Source organism: Zingiber officinale, chromosome 2A, assembly GCF_018446385.1.
Source record: "Zingiber officinale cultivar Zhangliang chromosome 2A, Zo_v1.1, whole genome shotgun sequence".
NCBI classification, from domain to species: domain Eukaryota; kingdom Viridiplantae; phylum Streptophyta; class Magnoliopsida; order Zingiberales; family Zingiberaceae; genus Zingiber; species Zingiber officinale.
The window spans coordinates 114,843,997-114,865,327 of NC_055988.1; the positions used below are offsets into that span (position 1 = coordinate 114,843,997).

Here is a 21,331-nt window from a genome sequence, read left to right on the forward strand (position 1 = left end):
AAAAATTAAGGTCGAAAAAATAAAGGAATTTGAATTAACTATCTAAAAAAATTAAAAAATAGAAATGAAAAATAAAAATAAATCAATTTTAAACTAGAGGATGTTGCGCGTTGTAGCTTCCTCTGCGATGCCGTGACCTCGCGACTTCTTTTGCAAGGCTGTGACCTCGTGGCTTCCTTTGCGACGCTGCAACCTTGTGGCTTCCTTTGCGACGCCACGATCTCACGGCTTCCTCTGCGATGCTGCAACCTTATGGCTTCCTTTGTGACACCGTGAGGTTGCAGTTGCCTCTGTGATCTCGTGAGGATGTCGTGAGGCCATGGCTTCCTCAACGACCTATTGGAGCACCTTGTCATTGTCGATTCATGTGCAATATAGAAAATTCGGCCTGCACGACACGATATTTTATACTTTGCCTTTGCTTGGTATCAAAAGGTCTAGGTAAGATTTCTATTGTGTCACTTGAATAAGATAAGTTCTTTTGTAAAGAGAGACTATGAAACAAAATTAGGTCTTTAAATTTTACAATTTTTTGTTTTAAAAAATCTTGTATAGTTTTCATCATCCTTTCACTAGTCTTAGCAAAACTAATAAAGGTTCCTTGTTAACCAAGATCCTTAGAACTACTGATACAAGTCCTGTTTTGAGGAGGAGACTAAGGATATTGTTGGGTTTTAATCTTACATCTTAGTTTTAATAAAGTTTTGATCTCTTTTTGAGTTTTTTTCCCTCTTGTATTGCTGCATTAATAACCTTTTTGATGCAAATTGTATGATTTAACTTTAAAGAAAATTTTAAGTGTAGTTATTGGAAAACTAAGAGAAGTTTTGTGCTTGATAACTTTGTGCCAAAACATATTTCAACGGTAATATATTACTAATTAACGAAGTGCTAGAACTATGTTATATTTTTCTTATGGTGGCTACATATATTCCTAAGATTTTTATGGAAATTTTGCAAGTTAAAAGCTAGTTAATTTCCATCATAGATGGGTTGTGACTTATTTAATTATATGGTATGTGAAGATTTATATAGCCCCATCAAAGGTATTGGTTCAAGAAAAACTCCGTGATTGGAACATGAAGTTCGGGCCACTGGCTATTAATTGCTTGGAGATGACCAGTGATAGCGAATATTATAAATCAAAAAGCATACAAGATGCAGATATTATTCTAACTACTCCTGAGGTCGGGAAGAGTTGAACATGTTTAATAATGTTTCTGGTTGCATTATTCATAGCTTTTGTAATCTGAATATTAGTTTCACAGAAGTTTGATGCTGTTACCCGTCATGGCATAAGGAATGGCGACTTGAGTTTTTTTGGTGATATTTCACTTGTACTGATTGATGAAGTTCACTTGCTTAATGACCCCCGTGGAGCTTCATTAGAGGCAATTGTTAGCAGAATAAAGATGCTTTCCCACACTTCTCAGATGGGCTCTAGTCCTCTAGCAAATGTTCGTTTCCTTGCAGTTTCTGCTACAATTCCAAATATTCAAGATATTGGTGGGTTAACATGAGCATACTGTCATCAAATTTCTTACATTTATAAGGAAATGAACACAACAGCAACATATAACTGTTGTCTTCCTGGTTGTGTTATTTTCAGCTGAATGGCTCCTGGTTCCATCAGAAGGAATTAAAAGGTATTGTATGAGTTTTGAAAAAAAAAAGTCTGTCATGATATATGTATTAAATTATCCATTTATATGCATTACAGCTTTGGAGAAGAAATGAGACCAGTGAAATTAGTGACCAAAGTTTTTGGTATGGACAATTTCCATTTTAACTGTCTGAGATTGGTCAGATCTATTACTTCCTTTTTCCTTCTTAATGATGCCTTTATTTTTGTTAATAAGATTTCATAAAACATAAATTATTTGCTGCATGAATGCAAATTTGCTTTCCGGTTGATGTATATAATCTAAAATAACAATAAGTCAAATATAAAACATTAGAGAAGATCTGATTAAATCAGAAATTTCATTTAATTTTGTTGAGGTCATTGTCAAATGAGGTATAATCGTGCTTATGGATTAGGTATTGTTCTATATTCAATGTGTACTAATTTTGATTTCTAACCCACTTGTTATCTTTTCTCACATTTTGTTTCCTTTTCCTTCATTCTGTATGTTTCCTCTGTTTGCTTTTAGAAAAGCACTTTGTTATCTTAGATACTTTTTTTTTTAATCTAATAGGGGTATCAGTGAAGGGGAGATTTGACGCAACGGTAAAGTTGCTGCTTTGTGACCAAAAGGTTATAGGTTTGAATCCCGGAAATAACTTCTTGTAAAAAGCAGGGTAAGACTGCGTACAATGGATCCTTCCTCGGGACCCCGCATAGCGGGAGCTTCGTGCACTGGGCTGTCCTTTTTTAATCTAATAGGGTAATAATGAAGAATGAGAAAATAAAGGAGCTATGGAAGGCTATTTTCATCAAATTGTTAATGAACTTTTCGGTGACCAACTCACTTGGGAAATTTAAGTAGTTTAATTTTCATTGGAGAATTCAAAGTTCAAAAGTAGAATAGACATTACATTGGATGGAAAATGGAAAAGCGATTGGACGAATGATATTCCAATAGAGATACGGAAGTACTTAGAGAAGTAGGGTATTGAATGCCTTACAAAGTTATTCATTCCGATATTAAAAATGAAGAAAATACTTGATCATTGGAGGGTAAATATTCTAGTCTCCTTTATAAAAACAAATGAGGCATATAAAATTGTGTGAATTATAGAGGCATTAAGCTAATGAGCCATATCATGAAATTATAAGAAAGAGTAATAGAAAAAAGATTATGGAAGGTGATCAAGGTAATTGAAAATAAATTTGGATTTATGTTTGAAATACATCTTCTTACACAATTGTTTGGAAAATATTAGGAAAAAAAGTCTCACACATACTATTTATTGATTTAGAAAAAACTTATAATAAAATTAGAGGAAAATTACATTGAGAATTCTAGAAAATATGGTGTTAACAAAATGTATATTGAAACAATTAAGGATATATATATGAGGATGTATTGATAACAATGAAAGTAAATTAATTAAAACTTAAGGATCAATTCTAAGTCCATCTCTTTTTACTAACTCACTTGAGACATTCAAGATATGTTACCATTATGCATGTTGTTTGTCCTAAACAACATCCAAACCTTTATACCACTAAATGGGGTCGGTTTTATGGATCATGTTAACTCAATCCCTTATTATATCTTCATCTATATTTAAATGAATTTTATGGTTGCTAACCAAAACTTCTTTGGTTTCCCTCTTCTTCAATTAATATACGTATTTGTTATGGTTTCACATCACCTAATTGGAGCATTTATTGGTTGCTTAAGTACATGTCTATACCATCTTAAATACATCTCGGAGTTTTCCTTCAATAGGTACAACTCTTACTTTCTATCTGATGTATTCTTTTTTTAGGTTGTCCATCCTATATGTGCACACATTTTACCTTAACATCTTTATCTTTGAAACTCTCAACTTTTGCTTATATGCTTGATTCATATCCAACATTAAGCTCCATATATAGCACGTCTAATTGTCGTTTTGTAAAACTTCCTCTAAGTTTTAGTGGTATCTTACAATCATAAAGAATACTTAACAACCTCCTTTATTTTAATCATCTTGCTTGTATCCTATGTAAAACAAATTTATTAACCCCTCTATCTCTTTACAAAAACGATATTATATACTTAAAACTCTCAGTTATGTGTAAGTCGGTATCTCTTATCTGAAAAAATTGCGTTACTATATTTACTATTACTTAACTTAAATTTCATATTTTTTTGATTTTTCTCTATTAAGCCTAAAACTTATTATTTTTAGCATTTCTTGCCAAGATTGACGCATAATATCATCTAAACAACATGCACTATGATAATATGTTGGGGATGTATCAGCAAATTTATCATGACTAATGTAAAGGATATGTGCTTAGGGCAGATACTTGATATACCATATTTTTATAGGAAACATTTTCGCTGTTGTATTCTTAATTGTTTGAATATACGTTATGCTAACACTTTTGTTTTCTAGAATTCTCTACGTAATTTTGCTATGGACTTCTTCATGAGCTTTCTCCTTTATTCTTATGAAAGCTTCTAAAGTTGGACTGTTGGAGAAATATTTTTACAAAAAACAATTATATGATAACAGATACGCAAAGAGAAAAGTTTTGCAACAAATAGGAAACTTGAAGGTAAAAGATCTTAAGCTTAAAAATGCAAATACAAATAAGGACAATAATTAAATACAAATTTCTAATGTCCAAGCAAGAGAGTAACAACTTTTTGTTAGAGAATTGTTATTTTAGGCTCCCCTTCATCTCCTTTTATAGTCCTCCAACCAACTATGAATAAATTATAGCAGCTGTATTGGTTAATGTTAGTTGACTCCTTTAAGCCGTTAGTTGGTCGGAACTTGGATCTTAGAGGACGTGTTGCTGCTGTTCAGAATTGACTCAATAACTTCAATCCACTTCAACACTTATTAGTCGACTGCTCTCCATTAGTCGACTGCTCTCCATAAGAATGCAAGCTTGATTCCCAAGCAATTATAGATTCAATCGACTCAATATCCTCACAAGTCGACTCAAATTGTTCACAGTCGACTTTTCACATAAATAGGATGATATTTAAATTTAAAGAATTAAATCAGTTAACTAAGCAATCGACTAAAATTGCTTTACTCTTAATTAAAAAAAACATTTTGTTTGTATAAAACAGAGCTTTAGTCTTTTGTTGAGTCAATTAAACTGGTTCAACTTTTCTAAGATCCAGTTGATTTAAGTCAGAATAAAACCTTTATGTTCATGAGAAATATCTCTTGTTAATTATTATTCACTTGACTCAACCTCAACCCTAAACCCTTCTGTGTAAGCAAACTAACTTGAGTTGACTCCATGGTTGATTCAAGTAGTCAATCAACTGTATGTGACCTTTAGTTGATTGAGTCATTGAGGATGACCCTCAAATACCAGGCTTAAGTTTCTGGTTATCTTAATTGACTCAACATTATATAAGTTGACTCTTGGATAGATTTAATTTTTTGAATAAATAATTAATTTAGTCAACTAACTTGGCATTAGATTGTCTAGTTGACTTCGTCACAAACATAAACTTTTTGTTTGCTTGGAATAGAGTCGTAGTCAGTTGACTCATCTTTGAACACAACTTGTTTCTTTGTAATAATTCTTGCCCAACTAAACTGGTGGTTGAACTGCAATCTAGTCGACCAACCGTAGCAGTTGACCAAATGTGATCATCATGTTGGATTGTGTGGGTGTTACAATTGATGTTGTAGATGGGTGAATACCACTTCTGCGATGTTAGTGTTTTAAAACAAAATATGCAGCGAAAATATCAAGAATACAAAACAAAATGGCAACCAAAGTTCGCAGCGACCGAACATGGTTTTGTAGGCCGCAGGCACCTACTCCATTAATTATGTCCGCCAAGTGATCACTCCTGCGAACATGTATTTCTTTTCCTTCTCAACAACACTAAATGTGGAGAAACCTCTTATAATCAACAAATATAGGACATAAAAAATAAGACAAAGCTTTTATAATAGAGCTCAACAAGAAATCAAGTATAGTGCAAGTGTTGTTTGCACTGAGTAGATGATTCTTCTCATAGCCTCTTAAGCTTATATAGCCTTTTCCTCGAATTCGACCGTTTTGCTGATATGGTGATTGTCGGTCAATTGTTTGTTAACCATTTGTCTAGTGATTCACAGTATCTTATGCGAATTGTGCTATTAAAACTTTCATGTTCAGCTGTGTTTGGATCAATCGCTGTAGCATTAGTCAATTGGTTGTAACATCAATCAACTATAGGTGTTGAGTCAACTACTCTGGTCGATTAGAAATTTTATTCTTGACTAAACGAACTTAAGTTGGGTGGGCCAGTTGACTGGCAAGCAAACCTTCTGTTAGTTTCTTAATGGTTTGAATCACTAGTCAACTTGAACCTACTCATCAGTGGATCGATTCATTCCACAATATCCCAAACAGACCCAACTCAAGGTATTGAACTACCAGTTGACTATCCCATATTACTAGTCAATTAGTCCCTAATTGCCAGTTAGTCAATTGGGCAAATCATAAACGCTAAAACACTTAGATTGTTAACATTCTCGGCTAATAGTCACACACAACCATCAATCTGTTAGTTAAACCATAAAACCCTGAAACGCTTAGAACACACTTAGGGTGTGATTTTCTCAAGTGATTCCAATCAATCCCTGTAGATTTGATCACATCTACAATCAAGTCCGCCTAAGTTGCCATCTACTCTTGTCCCTTAGATATAGGTCACTCCACTTATATCTCTCATGAAGTCTCGTCACTCAAATGGATCAAGCCTTGGCTCCTCGTCATTCATCCTTCATGCCTTTACCTAGTTCGCCTTCTTAGCTTGCCATGCTTTCATGCTTCTCGTCCCACAGGCCCTCGAATACTTTCGCCTTCTTGGTTGAATTCATATTTTAATATTTTCTCATAAGATAATGCATATTAAATTTTTATAAAGTATTTTAAAAAATAACTAATTTTCAAAATTAAATTTTAAATTATAAAATCATTTGAAAGGCTTTGTTAAAAGGAAAACAAAATCTCGTGTTTTGGATACCACGAGTTAGTTTTTTTATAGGAAAGAAGATACAACATAATTATAGAAATACCCCTATATATTTACATATTCTAACATTCCCCCTCAAGCTGGAGAATATAGATCATATGCACCAAGCTTGTTACATATGTAGTCAATTCGAGGACCTCTTAGTGACTTAGTGAATATATCTGCTAGCTGATCATGTGAGTTGACCAAATTAGTAGATATTTCTCCATATATGACTTTCTCTCTGACAAAGTGACAGTCAACTTCAATATGCCAATCTTTTCATGGAAAACTGGATTTGAGGCAATATGCATGGCGGCCTGGTTGTCACATATGAGTGGCATTTGTGTAACCTCTCCAAACCGTAGTTTCTGAAACAACTGTTTTAGCCATATAAGTTCTTGACTAGTTATAGCCATAGCTCGATATTCTGCCTCTGCACTGGATCTTGCCACAACATTCTGCTTTTTACTTTTCCAAGAAACAAGGTTACCTCCGACAAATATACAATACCCAGAAGTAGATCTTCTATCAGAGGGAGATCCTGCTCAATCTGCATCAGAATATCCCACAATTCGAGTATGTCCTTTGTCTTCATATAGAAGACCCTTTCCTGGTGCACCCCTAATATATTGAATAATGCGAGTCACAACCTCTCAATGTTTTTTGCACGGAGAGTTGAGAAATTGACTTATTACACTTATTGCAAATGAGATATCCGGATGAGTGATAATAAGGTAACTTAGTTTCCCTACTAATTGCCTGTACCGTTCATGTTCTGAAAGAGGCTCCTCCTGATTTGGTAGGAGCTTGACATTAGGATCCATGGGATTGTCGACTGTCTTTAACTTTAACATTCCTGTTTTTTCCAGAATATCCATTGCATACTTCCTTTGGGATATGATGATCCCATCTTTAGACTGTGCTACTTCTATCCCTAGGAAATATTTGAGTTTGCCGAGATCTTTTGTCTGGAAATGTTTGAAAAGATATTGTTTCACTTGTGAAATCTCGAGATGATCACTAGCTGTGATGACAATATCATCAACATAAACCACTACGTACAGTAGATGAGTGGCGATAAAAGATAGAATGATCAGCCTCGCTCCGAGTCATGCCAAACTGTTGAATTATTGTACTAAATCTATTGAACCATGCTTTGGGTGACTGCTTGAGGCCATATAAAGATTTCTGCAAGCGACATACAAGACCAGAAGACTCCCCCTGAGCAACAAAACACGGAGGTTACTCCATGTAGACTTCCTCGAGCAGGTCACCATGTAAGAATGCATTTTTGATGTCCAACTAATAAAGGGGCCAATGACGAATTGCAGCAATGGACAGGAATATACGCCAAGAAGACATGTTGGCAACATGAGAAAAAGTGAACTCATAATCCAATCCCAATACCTGAGTATAGCCTTTAGCGACGAGATGAGCCTTAAGCCAATCAACCATGCCGTTTGTACCAACTTTCACCGTAAAGACCCATCGACAACCAACCATTGACTTCCCAGGTGGTAGAGGAACGAGGTTCCAAGTCCCACGGCTCTATAAGGCACTCATTTCATCAAGCATAGTCTGTTTCCATCCTGGATGGGTAAAGGCATCACCTGTAGTCTTTGGAAGAGAAACAGACGACAAGGAAGAAAGACAAGAATAATAGGGAGGAGAAAGACAATAATAGCTCAAAGAAACATAATGAGGAGAAAGATTACGAGTGGAACACATACCTTTTCGAAGTGCAATGGGAATATCAGACTTAGGAGATAGGACCGGAAGAAGAGGCGAAGGACTTGGCTCCAAAGATGTGTCTTCAACAGTGTCATTGCAGGGCGGAGGCAAAATAGGATGAGGACGACGCTGATAAACCTGCAAAGGAGGAGACAAGGCTGGGGCTAATAGAGACTCCTCCGGAGGACAAAAGATAGTCACTGGTGCAGTTGGAGAAGGAGAAAATTCTGATGGAGATGCGTGAGGCCCAAAAAATGGAACCGAGTCAAAGAACGTGACATCAACAGAGATAAAGTACTGATGGAGAGTAGGGGAATAACACTTGTACCCTTTCTGAGACCATGGATACCCAAGGAAGACACACTTATGAGATCGGGGAGAGAGTTTGTCAATGTCAGGATCAAGAGCATGAGCAAAATATATAGAACCAAAGATCTTAGGTGGTAAAGGATGAAGAGATTGATGAGGATAAAGTACATGATGAGGTATTTTACCCTGGAGAGTGGAGGAAGACATGCGATTGATGATATAACATGCAGTAAGTACGGTGTCATCCCAAAACTGATGAGGAACATGAGAATGGAGAAGAAGAGTCCGGGTGGTCTCGAGGAGATGACGATTCTTGCGTTCTGCGACCTCATATTGTTGAGGGGTATGAGGGCAAGACGTGCGATGCAACACACCATGAGATACCAAGAAAGTACGAAACTGAGTAGATAAATACTCGCGTGCATTATCACTTTACAAAGTTCGAAGGGAAGTACCAAATGAGTTTTTATTTCATGAAAAAAAGATTCAAAAATAGAAAATAATTTTGAACGATCCTTCATCAGATATAACCATGTACAACGGGAAAAATCGTCTATAAAAGTAACAAAATACCTTGACCCCAACGTAGAAGAAACACGACTCGGACCCCAAACATCAGAATGAACCAAAGCAAATGGAGATGTAGCCCGACTCTCAATGCGAGGAGAAAAAGAACTACGAACATGCTTACCTAACTGACACGACTCATAAGACAAAGAATCTAAGTGAGAAAGACTGAGGATGTAATTGTTTCAACTTATCAAGACCTGGATGTCCCAACTGAGCATGAATAAGAAGTGGAGATGCCGCCGCCGAACCAACAAGAGAGGGTTGTTGAAGCCGATATAGGCCATGAGACTCACATCCGAATCCAATCATCCTCTCCGTACTCTGGTCCTGTAAGGAAATAGACGTTTTAGTACAAGAAATGACACAATTAAGAGACTGAGTAAGTTGACTTATTGACAATAAATTAAAGGGAGCGCCGGGAACATAAAGAACATTATGAATGAAAAGAGACGGAGAAGGATGAACAATACCAATATCATAAGACTGAGTTTGAGAACCATTGGCCATGGTGACCATTGGTAAATAATCGAAAGTAGTGAGAGAATAAAATAGGGATTTATTACCAGTGATATGATCGGTGACTCCAGAATCAAGAACCCAAGGACCTGAAGAACGAGATATGCCAGGAATGAAATTACCAGAATGTGCAACGGTAGCAGTGGAATCAGAACGATCCTCAAACCATTTCAAAAAGTCATTATAGGAAGGTAGTGGGGTCGACGCCGGTGTTAACTATGAGTGGAAGCTGAAGAAGCAACAGAAATCTGAAAGATCTTAGCAGTGCGAGGAGGTTGACCATGTAGACTCCAACACTTATCAATTGTGTGTCCCGGTCGATGGCAATGATCACACCAAGGACGTCCTTTGCCACCCTTGTGAGGTAAGGTCTGTTGTTGTGTCGAGAGACCAAAGCTGACGAGTCAATAGGAATTGAAAGAGGCATCGTCAAGATTTGGCCGGGACACGGAGGAGAGTCGCCCAGGTATTGTCCATGGTAGCTTTTGTGGGGCTACCCAAGATTTGATTACGAATATGAGAATAATCCGTGGGAAGACTATATAAAGCTAGACATAAAAAATTTCTTCCGATTTTCAAGCTCTTCAACAGTAGCAGTTCATTGAAGTCACAAAGAAGGCTAGAGACCGAACTCAGATAAGTTGACATTGAATCCTTAATCTGATGGGCACTGAGGATGGACATGAGATCTTCACAAACTTGATAGAGTCGTCGAGAGGTGTTTGTAAAGAGTTATAGAGCCTGTGTCCAAACAGCTTTGCAGGTTTTATGAGTACGGAAGACATTCCTAAGAGATGGATGGATGGTGGCTCGGATAATGCAACACAACTGAGCGTCAACCTTCTTCAATAGAGGACGATCGACAACTTGAACATCTTTAGTTTGAGTGAGATGTGTCTCATAATCCTGTCCAAAAGCTCAATGTGAGAGACCCAAGAGACGTAATTCTTACAATCCAACTGCTCGGAAGAAAGGGGTGCAGTGATGTGGTTGGTAAAGATTGAGATATCCAACTTTGGGATGCCGGATGTAGCCATTGATCAGTTTGGAAAGAACTGCGAAGAAAGGCTGCGGACTTCGGATGGCGCTGATGGATAGGCAGGACCAACACGGGTGGACGTCGTTGATGGACGCCGGAGAAGATGCTGCTGATGCCGAAGAGTAGGCTGGAATACAGGGTGCGCCGTGCGAACCCTAGCTAGATTTGACGGGACCTCTGAGAGCTTGTCGCGACGAGGGAGGCGCGGCAAGGGAGGACACAACGTCGGCAACTCGCGTTGTGGCAGCGTCGGTCGGTCTGCGCAATGGAGCGACACCACAGACGCGTAGGAGAAAGGGAACGGGGAATGGGGATGACGACAGCAAAATTAGGGTTTTCTTAGGAAATTAGGGTTTGCTTTAACTTGGCTCTGATACCATGTTAAAAGGAAAACAAAATCTCGTGTCTTGATACCACGAGTTAGTCTTTTTATAGGAAAGAAGATATACAACATAATTACAGAAATACCTCTATATATTTACATATTCTAACAGACTCAAAGATAATTATAAAATTATTTGAATGTCTTAAATTATTTCTTGAATATACTGATAAATTTTGAATTTTTAAAAATTTATTTGAAATATTTAAGAATTATATTTTTAAATTGTTTTAAATAATTTTAATTTCATATTTATTTTTCAATATATATTAAAATTTTAAATTATTTTTTAAATTGGTTAATAAAATTTTAAAATTATAAATTTAAAAATATTTTTAATATTTTATAACTATTATCAATAATAATTATAATTATAATATATAATTAACAGTTTAGATAATTATAATATATAATTATTGAAAAAAAATAAAAAATTAACAAAAAAAATCGTAAGTGGCGCGATCCCGGTGAGGTCACAACAAGGTTCCGGCATCCTAGGCGATCCCGCGGAGCCCTTCGCACCCCCACGGAGGGTGATTGCAAGGTCGTGATGGCCTTGCGGTCGCAATGCTAGTCCCGTGTCTGAATAGTAAATACCACTCGTTTTGGGTGGCACAACTTGATATTTCAAACCTTGCATACAAACCATATATACCATATGTGGTAATATGCAATATGTAGCGCACTTCAAAGCTTAGGCAGCAACATATGCGAGACAACATATGTGGGCAGTAACTTGTGACTTAAGCATAGCTGATGAAAGAGGCAAAGCCAATCTATATCTTTTAGAAGTAGGCCAACGAGGTTTGACTGACAATGTTGATATGTGTGGATATAGAAACAATAAGCATGTTGATGTCAAACCATATGTGAAATCTAAAATATATTTTAACATTTAAGAAAAGAGATTATTATTGTTTCTGGAGATAACTAAACTAAAGTTCAAAATGTCAAGTTGTGTTGGAGTTTAAGTCTTTAATCAGAATGAAATTGTATTGATAGTATGCTGACGTTCCAATGATTGGTGTCGAAGACGATTAGATGTTGGAGGAGGGAGGAGATGAATCATGCCAAATGGTATCAGTTTTTCAGAATGATATGCTTCGATCATTTCGTCCGGCCCAATACGATTTCAAACCACGAATTACACTTATCAATAGTCCAGCATAATATAAAATATTAAAAATGAAAATTCATGAAAATTTTAAAACTCTAAAAATTGTATAGAGCTTCACTAGTCGATCTGTTGGGAATGCTTGCTCGACATAGTGTGGCTGAATTGATCCTTAGGCTCACAGGTATTAACCTGGGTTTGCTAAGCATGACCCACCATGTAGGGCCAAGTAATGAGACCTCTAGTCATGTGACATTTCTATTGTAAAAACTAGCTAAAGCCTTTAGCAGCTCTTGACATTGCAATTTTGACATGGCACATAGACCAACCCGTGGTACCTATCAATAGCTACCAATTACCATAAGGTTGATATGTTTTTTAGCTTCCATGGTTGTTACCAATTATAAAACTTCACCAGGAGTGAGTGCAAAAACTTTTCCATCACGAACGGTCCTTTTTATTTTATTTTATTGAAAATGCGAAATTGAAATTTTATCCAATATCCTAGATGAATGTAAGCTGTAGCTTCTATATAACTTGGGCAATATTGTTTTTTTAATATTACATCTTCCATCATAAGATGCATTCTAAGCAAGAGACCATTAAGGTCACATGGCCACAAAAATGGTCAAATGGAGCCAGGTTCAGTAGCAGAGACTTGAAGCCTTCTATTTGCTAGAACACTCTAGAGGTCACATGTTGTACAATGATTCCTTGAGGTTGATAATTATGCCTTTTTCTCCAGAATCCAATGTGTTTTATTTTTTGTGTTTTGTTTTACGGAGGTCATTCATTAGGAATACACTGTCACCTACATTTTACCTTGTTATATTTTATATTTGAAATGATATTTACCTGAAGTTTTATCAAATGAATGGATATGTGTGCTATATGAAGCACTAGCAGATGCTTTTGCTTCCTTTTGAGCAGTCTACTATATATTTATCCGTAGTCCTCTTAAATAATGGTCTCTCCTAACTGCCTTTACATGTGCCATCTTGTTTTGCAGGCTATGCTCCAGCTAAAAATGATTTTTTGTTTGAGAGGGTAATTAGATTCCATTTTCTACACTCTTTGTTTATTCATTTTAATGAGATTTTGTACTTGCAGTGTCATTTACTTCTATATTCTAATGCTATTTGTAGAGTTTAGGAAATGAAAATATTGTATAATGAATTTTCATTCATAAAGGATAATGACATGATTTTCTAAAAACACTAAACATGATTAATTCTATCTAAAACATAACAAGAAAATAGGTATGCCTTAAACTAGATTATAATATATTTCTATGTAATGCTCCCTCTAAAGCTAGAACACAGAGACTATCTATATCTAACTTATTACAAAACTAGTAAATCTCCCACAAGGAAGAATAGATGTGATTGAGAGCAGCAGGTAGTAAGATGGCTCAATTGAGAAATGGGTGCGTAGAGGAATAGACACATGCTGCCTTTAATATTGAAGGATTCAATGAGAGCACGATTCAAAAGAACATCCCATGTGAGATGGTGGATAAACATCAGTTTTTTTTGCTCCCTCACCAAGATTTAAAACGACATTAATAATAGCACAGACAGTTGTTCTACTTTCCTTTTTTCTCCTCTTCCTCCTATTGCCATGATCAATTGTCGTTAATTCTTCTCACTGCTGTGGGAGCTAGTGAGGTTGGGAGAAGCAAAGGGAGAGTGATACACTAGGGAAAAAAACGGTGTGATATGGTCTAAGAGTGGCATGACAAGTTAGGAGAGAGATAAGGAAGGGGAAGAGAGCAAGATTGAGAGTGAGCGAGAGAGATTGGCTAACCTAACGGGGAAGAGAGGAAGAAGCTAAGGCTCAATCTAGGATCCAACATCACAATCAGATCAACATAATGGCAATTAAGATCTGTGTGAGAGGGAGTGTGATGAGAGAAATTAGGTGGGAGAGAGGAACCACGAGAGATGAGAGACATGATGAGAAAAAGAAAAAAAAATTCTCATCACTAAACTCCTAACCAAAATAAGTTTGATATGACCATTAACTAATCAAATTAAGCCCTAATTGAATCTAACTTGAACTCGCTTGACTCAAACTACATACCTAACCAAGGACTCAATCATACCCAAATTACAACTCTAATTGGGCTCCTTAAAGCTTAATAACGAGTTTCATTTAGCTTATACAAGAACAACCAAGTCTTATTCCATTAGGTGGGGTTGGCTATATGAATCTTTCTATGCCATTGGATTCTATCCTCTACTATATCATCATTTATATTAAATAATTTTTATCTTGTTTTATTGTTGCTAACCAATTCTTTTTTGGTGTTCCTCGTTTGATGTGCATATTTGACATAGTTTCACATCGCCTGACTAGAGCATTTATTGATCGTCTAATACATGTTTGCATTGTCTTAAATGTGTCTCTTGAAGTTTTCGGTACAATTATGACTTTCTCTCTAATATTTTCATTTCTATCATGTCTATCGTTTAACTTAAATAATTAATAAAATTTAAAATTAAATAACAACAATAGATTTAATATAAAAAAAAACACAAGTTAAAATTTTGTCAACATTCAAGTTATAATTCTTATATTTAAGGAAAAATTTAGTGCGATTAATGATTCAATAGAGATTTATATTTTGGAAGAAGTAAGCAAATACAATTGAGTAATTAAGGAAGTTGCCAAAATGAGTTATAAAATTTTATTTGTCTTTTTCCTAATTAAATTAAATAACACAATTTTTTTTAATATATTTAGCCTTTAAATTATCATTTAATGAAGATTAAGGAAAATGATGCAAAAAAGTTACATATTTATTAAATGGCAACAACAACTAAAAGAGAAGACAATAATGCTTCAATAGAACACTTGAAAAATATTTTTAACATAGTTTTGAAAAGGAAAAAAGAAAGATTTTGACTCTTTTGAATGAAAAAAGATTGCAACACAAGATTTTGATCTCATTTTGACAATCCTCAACCTGTAAAATTAATGTGATTGTTAATGCAAGCATTAATTTATAATGAACATAGATGTGGAATACAATTTAGATGCGACAATTTTTTTTTTTTTCATTTAGCTGGTGAGTTCCTACTTCCTACAATGTAAATAAATTTTTTTTTCAAAAAAGTAGAAAGGAAAATTTAAAATTTATAGGTTGTTTATTAAATCAGAAGATGATATGAAAAATATAAGATATAACCCTTGATTGTATTACCTCTAAGCAAGGTGATTGACATTCTCATAATTGTTTATAATATATTGCTCTGAAATATTAATGGAAATGATTTTTTTCTTTAATTGGTATGAACTTATATTTGAAAGCAAATAAATACTGAAATTGTATTAGCACAACGTAGTATTGTTCAAATTAGAGACCAAAACTCCGATATAGCTTGAAAATTTTAAACCATGCATGCAAAGGTTGCCCATGAAGGCTATGGAGGAGGAAAATTTACTTGGGATTGCAATGGGTGGATGCTCATTGGAGTTCTTGAAGTACGAGGCCTCCTCAAGGCCTCAAAGGTGGGGAGGCCTCATCCTCTAGGACTTTTGGTGATGGGATCTGTTGGATGAATATGAATGCTTGAGCAGCTCAGGAGGATGTTGGCTGAGCTTTGCTGCTTCTATAGGGTACACAGAAAATGGCTCTTAGGAGGCATCATGAGAGTAGAATAGAAAGGGGGAAGAAGATGCCTATGGATAGAAATCGGTGCCTCCCGCCTCAAGGGAATATTCTTCTGTTGGAAACTTATCTTAAAAGGATGACTCAGATACCATGTAGAATTTGAGGAAGGAAGAATATTGTATTATAATATTTTTCATTAATGATAACTATCTGCATTTATAGACTCAATTTAAAACCCTACTAATTCTATCTAAAACATATGCATAAAAGTAGGTATGTGCTAGACTAAGTTATATTTTATTTTTTTTTATGCGACACTTGAAAACAACACTATCTAACTTCCCTTCTGTTAGGATGAGCCTGCTGTAAAACAAATTTTATTTTACTGTCTTATCTGTCGTTTGTTCTTATGAGGTATTTTCATTATCTTTGCAGCGCCTCCAGAACTTCATTTTTGGTAAATGAAAAACCAATTCCAATTGAGCAGTTTATCTTTTTTTTCTTCTTCCAGTATAGTGATTCATTCTATTGCTATTTTAAGTAGTGGCATTACATCTAAGAGTCTACTGCAGATCTTCTAATGCAGTATTCCAAAGGAAAATCTGCACTAGTGTTTTGTTCTACTAGAAAAGGAGCAGTAGAGTCAGCACAATGCCTCTCACAGATAGCAATGAGACTTGGTCATTCAAGTCCATTCGTGAAATCCATTCAACAGCAGGAGAAACTGAAGGAAGCTTCTCTATCTTTTACTGAGAAGCAAATGCAGTCCTTTATCATTCATGGCGGTAAAAGTACTTTTTCCTCTAACACCTACAAGCTTTCAAAAATAAAATTGAACAAATTTGTGTGTTTTTTTTTTAAACTTCTTTAGTTATTTCTTTATGCACATATGGACTGGGAAAGGCTGGATGTTCAGACAAAAGAGACTATGATTTCGATTTTGGCTCAAAACCTTCCTAGATTGAATGTTTCTCGTCCCTTTCAGTTGGTTATCATAATGGTGGGCTTAGCATGAAGGACCGTAGCCTTGTTGAGGGCCTATTCCTAAAAGGTGATATTCAGATTCTCTGCACCACAAACACTCTTGCACATGGGATCAATCTACCTGCGCACACTGTGGTAGTCAAATCTACACAGTATTTGTAAGTTCATATGTTGTTCTCCAGCTTATATTTCAACCTACTTACAAAATTAACAAATTTTGCTGAGTTTGCATTTATCTATAGCAACAAAGAGAAAGGCCTCTACACCGAATATGACCGGTCTATGATTTTGCAAGTACATTACTCTCTTACCTTTTGTCTGCTTCTGCACAATTACTTAAGCTATTCTCTCCTGAAGTTAAACTGTTTGTTTGAAGATATGATACTGTTAGCTCACTGGATCAGAATGGTTATACACTAGGGCAATATGCGAAGACGTATGGGCTGTTGGAGAAAAAATTTAATGATTTTTTTAAAGCGATAAGAGTGAACAAGATTGTTCATTCCAATTTCTTCAATAATGCTAACACTTAGTTACAACCCAAACACCACTTCCAAAGCATCAATGCCCAAGTCCAGTACTAACAGCTCTAAATGTAACTAACTAAGAAAGTGGAAACTACTGACACCAAACTAAAAAATTACTACATTCCACATTCCACATTCCACATTCCACATTCCAAACAGGATCATCAATCAAGGTTCAAAATCTTGAGCCATGTCGGTATTTTGATGCTGATAGCGAATTAGAGGTGGAAGGAGGAAGAAAATGAAAAAAAATAGTTAAATTCTAATTTTATTTTCTATTATAATTTTGGACAAACTAAAAAAGTAACAATATTATGTCAATTCTTCTAGCATGCCAAGAGGTGTTGAGTGTTGATATGAAATGATTGATTCTCATTAACATGATTGATACAATGACATAGGAGACATTATTATACTGAGTAGTATTAATTTCACTAATTTATTGGAATGTAATGTATTGACTGATTTGCCTAGTATGGTATGAGATTTCATACTATGGTCAAAATAATATATATAGACAACTATAATAGAGTAGCTTAGATATATGTGAGGAGCTATTTCCGTTGAATTAACATTAGGCAGCCGTAGTGCTATTAATGCAAAGTAGTTTTTATTCGTTATTTGAGTCTACCACCCAAAACATGATACATGGAGCATATGACCTTAGCACCAGCTCAACAACTCCATAGCTTGAGCTAATCAACATATAGTTGCAACATAGCTTCAATATTAATGCTACAGCTCCTAGTGGTGCATTTGATTTGTCGAATATAATAGATAAAGAAAAGTTATTTCTACCAAGAAAATAGACACATTCTTTATTGGAACCAAATAGATAAAGGATAACTATTCTTATGCTTTACGTTTGGTTGGTAGGAATATACCAGAATATTATAAGGAACGCACAAGGAATAATTAATAATGAAAAAAACCTCTACATGAATAGTTTGTTTAATTGATCTCACACAATTTACCCTATTAGTTCGTCTGACCTAACCAACTTGCCAATCATCATGTTTGCCCAATCATCGTATTTTGACCCGATTGCCCAAAATCTCAACTCAACTACTTAATTTGCCTAGTCTTGACTCAACTAACCCAATCTGCTCAAGTAGTATGATTGGCTCAACCATCCCGTTTGACCTAATTACTCTAATTGGGGTAGTCCCATTTGTATTGAATGTGTTCTTTGAAGGATGAAATAGATAAGCAATAACTAGGCCTATTCCATTCCTTATGATTTTGAATAACTATTCAATTGGAATTAAGATTTTTTATTTTTGTATCCAAATATAGGAGTATATATTTTATGAGAATTTATAGGGAATAAAATAAGTATTTTTATAAATTGCACACCATAAATATTGCTTCTTACTTGGTCCAATTAGATTGTCCGACTTAACAAACCCAATGTGGTCAACTAGTTTAGTTGGCGCTAATGCCCCATTCGTATTAAATTTGTTCTTTGAAGGATAAAAAACGACAGCTTGGTGCACAAAGCTCCAGCCAATACGGGACCCCAGGAAGGGTCTATTGTATACAACCTTATCCTGCTTTGAAGATGCTATTTTTGAGACTCGAATTCGTGACCTCTAGGTCACACAACAACAACTTCATCGTTGTGTTAAGGCTCCCCTTCTCTTTGAAGGATATACTCTATAAAAATTTAAATTTTTATACTCATTTGATTTACTTAAATTGCCTAATTTAAGTTGCTCATCTAAACCTTTATTAAAAAGTTGATAAAAATATCTCTTCTATCGCTCTTTTATTCTCATCATTTACTATTACCCTATTGCATTTATCTTTTAATACATCTTATTTGGATAAGATATCTTATCTTCCTCTCTCTCGCTCTAGCTATTATGTCCTCTTCTTTTATATCCAATTTTTGATATAAATATTCAAAAGTTTCATTCTTAGCTTTCTTGACCTCTTCCTTGGCTATTGTATATTTTTTCAATTTTTTTCGTTCTTACATGTATATAATACCTTATAAACGTGGTTGGTTTCCTTCACTTTCTCTGGTACTTTCTCATTTTATCATCAAAATTCTTTACTTGGTGGTGCATGTCCCTTTGACGAGTAAACTTTTGGCTACTATTGTCAACTTTGTATCATCTTATCCCATGTCATATTCGAGTTATCGTATATTTCTCGTAATACTTGTACTCCTACCTTCTCTTTAAATATATTTTGTTTCCGATTCTTTAATTTTTACCACTTAATTCTAGGAGTTGTACATATTTTTTTTGGATAATTAAAAGTGGTATATCATGTATCTAAATGTACAAAAGTGAGGTTTTAGGGTCTATTCATGTCTGATGTAGTATCAGATTTGAATAGATACCTAAAGACCTGCATACATGTATCTTCACGCTCCTGAATATCCTCTTTACATCTGGCCCTAAAAAAAAAACTACGATTTTGGGCACTCTACCTCTTGATACTCCTGCCGGTCTCCGGTGGGGAGCCTTCGCTGTGCCAGCATCTAGAAAGTGACTGCATGACTCAGCTGAATGTAAAACTGCCACACTGTCCAGGCACATGTCACCCTAGGACTGGACTGGGACGTCTGAAGAAATCACTGTCCTATGCAAACCACCCTGCCAGTTCTAGAAGATTTAAGGATGAGATCTCATATGTGTAGTAAACGCTTGATCAACGGGGAATCTAAATGAGCTACATGCCAGGTCCACAAACCTATGTTTAATTAGCTGGACGTCGTGCATATTTTCTTTCTATTGATACTATGATTGAGGCGTATATCTAACACTATTAACTTATATTGAGTAATTAAGTTTTCTCCATGCATGACCTTGTAATTTTTACAAATCTTTCTATTCTTCTTCCTAACCATAAGAAAGTTGAATTTGAAATAACTACCTATTAGAATTGATCTTTTTTTTTTGTGCAACCAAACATAGGAGTATATATTCTATGAGCATTTATAGGGAATAAAGGTATTTTTTTTAACTAGACACTATAAATACTGCTTCACATTTGTTCCTCTACACATTGAAAAGCTAACTCTGAATGATGACATTCTTCACCTCCCTTTTATTCTCTTTAGCGATTACTTCATGTCAACTTGAGATTGAGGACAACAGATTACTCTGTCCAAGTTTACCCAATATAACTTCCCATTATCCACGTAACATCATAGAGCCAAATAGGTGATCAGTCGTCTCCAATGCATATGTTCAGACAACTTTGTTATAATTAGGGAGTTTGGCCTTCTTTCATGCTTACAGTCAAACTAATAGTAGATAACTCATTAGGCTTTTAAAGCTCCTCTATTAGCCCATAACTCACCATGCCAAAATAAATTATTGAGTTACAATCTCGCCCACTTAATACTTGACATTCTTGTCGCCAAACTTTAATTCAGCTCAAAATCATCCCTAATTATTGTTATGTGGGGCCAAATGATGGCTTTATCATTGCGCATGACATGAACTCGATGAGAATAGAATCTCATGAACCCAAGACAAATTGAAGGAAAAAATCATAAAAACAGATAAGATGGATGATGTAACCGAGAGCCAATGCTTAACAAAGCATCAATCTGAGGTCCATGAGATAGAAGACGTGACAACCTATGGGATTTAGGTTGATAAGCTGATGAATGCCATAAGGGATTAATTTAATAAGTTCTAGTTCAATGAAGAACCAACAAGTAATAGCCTCACCATACTTTTTGATTGAAAACAAAGATTAGATTCATGTGTGGCCACCCCTTAATTTATAGCTAGAGGGTAACCTAAAATCTAAAAGGTTAAAAGTAAGCCCATTTAGAAAAGGCCTAGATAGAGTACTTAGTTTGAGCTTAAGTTATCATTACAACACAAATAAAGGTAAACTTTAGGCCTACATATTAAAATTGTCCTCACTACATGCAAATG

General features: G+C 35.3%; 1 protein-coding gene across 1 annotated transcript in view; it reads left to right on the top strand.

Annotated features, from left to right (window-relative positions):
- LOC122041977 (ATP-dependent DNA helicase MER3 homolog) overlaps window positions 1-21,331 on the top strand; it is a 99,287-nt gene that overhangs the window by 48,645 nt on the left and 29,311 nt on the right. Inside the window, exons 4-12 of the mRNA XM_042601878.1 lie at window positions 1,026-1,187; window positions 1,269-1,506; window positions 1,610-1,646; window positions 1,721-1,767; window positions 13,309-13,346; window positions 16,351-16,372; window positions 16,488-16,700; window positions 16,901-17,057; window positions 17,142-17,193. Coding sequence (XP_042457812.1) covers window positions 1,026-1,187; window positions 1,269-1,506; window positions 1,610-1,646; window positions 1,721-1,767; window positions 13,309-13,346; window positions 16,351-16,372; window positions 16,488-16,700; window positions 16,901-17,057; window positions 17,142-17,193 — 966 coding nt within the window. The remainder of the gene's footprint in view (window positions 1-1,025; window positions 1,188-1,268; window positions 1,507-1,609; window positions 1,647-1,720; window positions 1,768-13,308; window positions 13,347-16,350; window positions 16,373-16,487; window positions 16,701-16,900; window positions 17,058-17,141; window positions 17,194-21,331) is intronic.